We start from the raw sequence: 5967 nt of genomic DNA, 5'->3' as shown, positions 1-5967 counted from the left end.
AAAATTAGTTTGAGGTGGAACATTACAGGAAGCTGGGAGCAAGTTCGAGGCTGTCTGTGATGGGGGGTCCGGGGAGGGGGGAGCAAACTTTTATATTTGAGTCTTGTGGAAACTCATGTTCCACAAAGTGGAAAGATGTGGGGTATTCCTGTGTATCTATGATACCCAAGAAGCTTTTTCCCCGGGGGGAGAAACAAGGTGAGGGCCGTGAGGACAGGAGACTAAAGTTCTGGGGTGTCCTTATTTTGGGGGTGTTTTGTCACTCTGGATGCTTTTGGTGAAGCTAAGGGATAATCATAAGGTGAGACTGATTTGGGGGTTCGCTTAATTGGGACCCTGGTTTGGGATGTCTTTTGCTTATAGTACCCTCTCACCCCAGATTCGAGAAGTTTCTTTAGTGAACCCCCAAATATGCCCAGGATTTGAAGGGAGAAACTTGGAAAGGGTGTGGTATCTCCTTTTATTATTATGTGGCTCAATTGAGGGAGAAGTGAGGGAGAAAAGGCGGTTTCAGACTCTGAATCCCAATTTCTTAAGGGAGCACCCCTTAGTTTGGGGGAAGTTGGAGGAAAACGGGGTGTCCCTTCACGAAGTGGACACCCCTGACCAGGGCAGTGCTGTTGGAACTGTGGCAAGGAGGGGTGCTGGTGGGGTGCAAGGAGGTGATTCTTGTACCCTGATTTTCTAGGATGAGCCCCAAACAGAAAGCAGACAGAGGATTGAGAGTGTGGGTGAGATGGGGGGGAGGGGTTCCCCACGGCAGCCGGGGCTACAGGGTAAGCCAGGCCACCTCTTCGCGCCTGGGTCCCTTCTCTCTTCGGCTCTCCTCCCCTCTCTCCCTCCCACCGCCCACCCCCCCAACCCAAGAAAAAAAAACTGCCTGTGCAACAGCAATGGCAGATTCCAATCCTCCAGGCTTTCCTAAACCACCACGGAGACCAGCCAGGGGGGAGGGGAAGGGAGGAACGGGCTTTCCTGCTTCCTTAAGACAGGGGCAATGAGCTTGACCTCCTGGCCCCTAGCCCTTTGAGGAGTGCTTCCCCCCGGTCTGGAAGCCAGGTGTCCTGGACCCTAGCCCCCGAGCGGTGGGGGGGGCCTGGAGAGACGGGGAGGAGGAAGGAGGGAGTGACTTCCAAAATTGGCATCGGGACAGAGCAGGGCTGGCGGGAGGCAGGCAAAAGACGGAATTTTCCTGAAAAAACGGGGGTATCTGAGGACCCCAAATTTGGGGAGCTAGTCCAGGACCGTCCTCCCAACGTCCTAGATTTTTTTGGGATTTTTTGGGGACCCCGGGACCCCTCTAGATGGGGTGAGGAATGTAGTGTTGGGTGAATCTGACTGGGGCATTGCAGCTGCCTCTCCCGCCGAGTTGGAGACGGATGGGCTGGGACGGGTTTTGGGGGGGTGTCCCCAATTCTGACTGGGAGTGGAGGAACCCCTCCTGAGCTCTCTTGTGGGGGTGCCCCCTCCCCAGGGCACTCCCCAGTCCCTGAGCCAGCCGAGAGGAAGGAGGCCAGCGATGCGACTGGGGCGGTTCCTTTCTCCTGCACCCCAAATGTGAGGGATGCACCCTAAATTTTGCTCTTTTCAAAATAGGGGACCAGGATCTCAGGGGAGAGTAGCTGAGGTAAGTGGGGAGGGAAGTGTCCTCTGTTTTCAGGAGAGACGTGGCGGTTGGTGGGGAGGTTTGGAGGTGCGTGCTGGGGTGGGGTTGGCTTTGTCAGTCCTGGAATTGGGGGGATGATTGGAGAGGCTTTCTCTTACACCCCTAAACTGCAGCCCCCCAGACGGAAACCAAAGGCTGAGACCAGAGAGCCCCCCAACATCCCCAGCCGTTAGGATAGTGTTTAATTTCTCTTTCACCCCCCACAAAGGCTCTGCCGAGGTGGGAGCTGGGGGCAACTGTTAGTTTGGGGGCTATGGAGGGTGGTGGAGGAGCAGGCGGCCTTGGCAAGATTTGATGGAGGACAGATAGGGGCGTCCGGGAGGGCTCTGGCATCTTCGGGGGCCTAAAAAGACTGCTTACATACACCACCTTAGATCTTTCAGATTGCTAAGAGTTTTGGGGGGTGTGTCGGAAGAGGGGGTGGTAAAAGATGCGATGGGATATGAGAAGATAACTTCTGGGTTTTAGAGGGTCATATTTTGATTTGCAGAAGGGATTTTGGGTCCTTGGATTTTGCTTTCCGAGGGGTGTTTTTAAAAAATCAAGTCTTGGACAGGAGGAAAGGACTGAGGGAAGGCCTGGAGTTGGGGGTGGGGAGAGCCATGTTTGTCTCAGCTTAAACGTGGCTCTCTGGGGTGGGCCCGCCTGCCCTGGCCTGGTGGATGGACTGATGGACGTGGCTGTGGGGGCCGGCTCGGGTCCTGAGGGGCCCTGGGGAGTGGGAACAGCACTGGGGGTTGAATACCTGGCCCCCCAGGTCCAGATGGCCCTCTTCCTGGGCTCTGCTGCTCCCCTTCCCCCTGGTCTCCATTTCCTGCCTTTGGCCTCCATCTTGTGGCAGGCCCAGGGCCCAGGGCGACTTCCGGCCCCCCTCTCCCAGCCATGTTCCGGCCCCACCACCTCTGGACTGCCAACTCCCAACCCTGCTGGCCTTGGCCCTCTGTCTCTCCTTGCTTTTCTCTTGGGTTCTGACCCCGGGAGAGGAAGGACGGACACAGGAAACCTTGGGTCCCTGCCCTTGCTGAGACAGGAGGCAGTGTGTTGGTCCCCCCAGTCATTCCCTATTTCTTCTGCCTCTGACCCCACCCTAGGCATCCCCTGAGCTGAGTTCCTAGAGGGAAGATGGTCCAGTCTTCCTATACTGTGAGCTCATCCCCATGGTCCATCACCTTCCAGTTGCCTGCTCAGTCCGTCCCTGGTTCCTCCCAAACGTTTTTGGGGGCCACGTTTGCCTTTTAAGGCTTCTCTATCCCCCTGCTCCTGGAGGTGGCGCTGGGGTCTTCCCAGCACTGCTGTGTGCTCTCTTCCTCTCAGCCCACCCCGGTCCTGCTCCCGCCCCAGCAGCACACTGTGGTTTGTACGGCACTGTGGCCACGTCCAAACCACACTGTGGTGTTAGAGCGAGGGTGGGGGAGGCACCGCCGAGGCTTGGCCCTGCGAGGCCATCCTGGAGAAGTGACACAAAAAACATCTGGGGCCTTGTGACAAACTTCTTGCCAGGTGGGGAAGGAGAGGGTGGGGTATGTGAGCACCCCTCTAAAATCTCCAGGGCAGTTTCCAGAATACTGACGGCCAGAGACCCTGGGAGCACGTTCTGCCTCGAGAGAACAAAGTGGAGTCTTTGATGCCCACACCCAGCTTCCCTGGCTCTAGCAGCACAGAAATATTGGCACAGGGAAGCAAGTCTGCCAATATTGGCTGTGCTGCTCCAGGCAGGGTGGTGAAAACTACCGAGGAGGGGCTGAGCCCCCACGGGCCGAGGAGAGAAGAGGGAAGAGCCCTCTCCTGCTAATAATGTGAAGCAGACAGCACGAAGCTGAGAGGGAAATCTTTATTGTTTTCTGTATAAAAATGTCCATCAGATGAAGGTCAAAGGGGTTGGGGGCAGATGTTTATGCGGGAACAGCGAGGTGGCAGCCCCAGCAGCCTTTCAGCCCTCTCTCGTGCAGGCCTTGCTCGGAGTCCCAGGAGATCCACAGGTCCAGCGTGAACAGTGAGAGGTCAGAGGTGGAAGGCTCAGCAGGAGAGGAGAGGAGGATCAGCAGAGGTCATGAGAAGGCCAGAATCCAGGGTCAGGCTGTCTGGAACAGGAAGTAAAATGGGCCGAGATGGAGCGAGCCCCCAGTGTGCTTCCGAGGCCACTCCCAACTCCCTGAAACACGCTGCTACATACTGACCCAATGCCCTGTGCTGTGTATGAGAGCACCTTCTCCTCCGAAACCCCTGTACAAGGGAGGGGCCCCTGCGGAGACCGTGCCCTGCCATCCAGGTGAGCCCTTTCTCCCCCACCCTGTCAGCTGTGTGGGAGGAGGAGGACTCCTACCCTGGTCGAAGTTGAGTTTCTTAGCTGGAGGAGTTTCTCCTAGCCCTTCAATATCCACCAGGTCACTGTTGGCGTCGGAGTCGTTCAGAGCACTGAGTGTCACATCTGGGAAGGGGGCATAAGCTAGGTTCTAGGTTCCCCTGACAGCCTCTCCCCCAGCCCCGAGCTTCCCAAAGCTTCGTGCCTCCCCTCCCCTCTGCCCCTCTCTGGGAACCTCCACAGGGACAGGAAGAGAGACTGACCCTTCTTTGACCCAGGCCCAATTCTCTCACTGAACCGCAGATGGACTTTTAACCCCTAGGTAGCAACTCCACAGCCCTCACCAGCCTTCTGTTTCTTTATGGGGGGACCCCCGGCCTCGGGGACACTGGAGCTGCTGGGAGGAGGGGCAGCTGGAGGAGGTGATAAGACACCCGATGCCACCTTCTTGGGCCCTTTCTTGGGTGACTCAGCTGGAAGGGGAATGCCAGAATCTTCATATACCTTGCGTTTCACAGTGGCCTTTATCTGAGCCCTGAAGAAAGGAGAGAAGAGGTTAGGAAAGGAGTCGTCAGAGAGACGAACAGAAGAAGGGAGGGGCGGTGAAGGGGTTCTGGGAGTCCCTTGAAAAGAATCCAGGTCGGGGCCCCAACCCATTGGGAGGGTTCTCACTTTCCCAGAGTTTTACACTCACTCAGGGTGGGTGGAACGTGGCGAGTGGAGTCCCTGAGCTGAGTAGTGGGAAAGGCCCATCCCCTAATTCTTTTCCGGGAGAGACATCAGGTAAGGCTTGGTGATTTACAGGTGGACTGAGATTTTACTGATCAACTAGTTCAGGATCACCGTATCCCCGGAAACACTGCAGTGGGGTCCCCAAAAATTTATATAAATAACCAGGGGGACTTCCATCATCAAATACAATAACTGAGCATCTCAGGCAACCTAAATTCACATTCTTGGAAGGACTACCACAGCATTTTAGGAACTTCTGACCAACTGTGACAATTCTGTTCTTTCAGTTCTCAAGGGCATTCTAAAAAACTAGTGACAAAGTAGGGAAGCAGCTGAGCTGGAAAGGAGTTCTGAGGACGATGGAACCTTGGGTAAGGAGGAAGAAGGCTGCCCACCCGCCCTTTTCTGGCAGCCACCCTCCCTCACACTGTCCGTTCCTTGATGACACAGCTGATGTGATTAAGATCGTCCCCAAATCGCTTCACAGCAGCCCTCAGCATCTCTATTTCCGTCTCCGTCCACTTCGCACTGTCAGAAGGGGAGAGGGGGGGATAGCAAAAATGGGAGGGGGGGTGTGGAGCCAGCCCACAGGCTATGCATCCCACAGTCAACCAGCCGCCTCCTTCCGATTTCTGGGACCCCTTCCACGGATGCATAAAGAGGTCCTCCACAGGGGCGGGGGGCGGGCGGGAAGCTCTTGAGGGCCCTGCGGGAACCTGGAGGACCCCAATCATAAGAAATCACAACCACCTCCACCTTAGACACCCCTTTCCACCATGAACGTTAAACGGCAGCTGTACACAGCACACTGAAACCAACTCGCCAAGAAGGGCTTTTCAAACAGACCCACCAACAGCCTGCAGCCGTCTGGGGGAATTCCATGAACTGGGGTGGTTGGGAGTGGCGGTGGTTTGTGGTTGACCCGTTCGCAGCAGGGAGAACTGTGAAATAGGAGTCTGGGCTATGGGCCTGTCTGTATTTTTATCTGTCATTCATTCCCTCATCCAACGATCATTTATTAACACCTACTCTGTGCTGTGCCAGGCACAAAGGGAAACTAACGTCTGTCCCTGTGCTAGAGAGGGTCCGTGTCTGTGACCGAGTCCAAACGCCCGCTCTCAGCGTCCACGTCCCAGTCCGGGCTCACGTACCCCGCAGGGGAAGAGTCGGCCACAGGATGCAGCTGCATCGTCAGCTCCCCGAGCTTCGTGAAGGCGGCGCCGGCCGCTGAGAAGATCTCTCCGACCTGGGGGCGGGGCAGCGTCAC

The 5967-nt window shown here is 56.3% G+C and overlaps 1 protein-coding gene and 1 long non-coding RNA gene across 7 annotated transcripts in view; one reads left to right on the top strand and one right to left on the bottom strand.

The window, feature by feature from the left end:
* Positions 1–1345: 1345 nt before the first annotated feature.
* LOC105523576 lies at positions 1346–5186 on the top strand. Its single transcript, XR_001003627.1, has 3 exons — positions 1346–1627; positions 3616–3935; positions 4988–5186. It is a non-coding gene; the product is annotated as an uncharacterized LOC105523576 (long non-coding RNA).
* The window catches only part of LOC105523577 (chromosome unknown open reading frame, human C17orf49), a 3078-nt gene continuing 590 nt past the window's right edge, over positions 3480–5967 (bottom strand). The window contains exons 2-6 of one of the 6 annotated variants that reach the window (XM_011958454.1): positions 5852–5946; positions 5127–5228; positions 4313–4503; positions 3990–4094; positions 3480–3747 (exon numbers count right to left, since the gene is read on the bottom strand). In XM_011958454.1, the coding sequence (XP_011813844.1) occupies positions 3683–3747; positions 3990–4094; positions 4313–4503; positions 5127–5228; positions 5852–5946 (558 nt within the window). In that variant the 3' untranslated portion in view covers positions 3480–3682. Of the gene's footprint in view, positions 4095–4312; positions 4504–5126; positions 5229–5851; positions 5947–5967 lie in introns of all 6 variants that reach the window. The other 5 variants (XM_011958456.1, XM_011958458.1, XM_011958453.1 and 2 more) reach the window with 5 other exon arrangements.

Source organism: Colobus angolensis, unplaced genomic scaffold (assembly GCF_000951035.1).
Source record: "Colobus angolensis palliatus isolate OR3802 unplaced genomic scaffold, Cang.pa_1.0 Scaffold47, whole genome shotgun sequence".
NCBI lineage: Eukaryota > Metazoa > Chordata > Mammalia > Primates > Cercopithecidae > Colobus > Colobus angolensis.
Note: the sequence above shows the minus strand (reverse complement) of the source record. Positions and strands in the feature narration are given on the sequence as shown.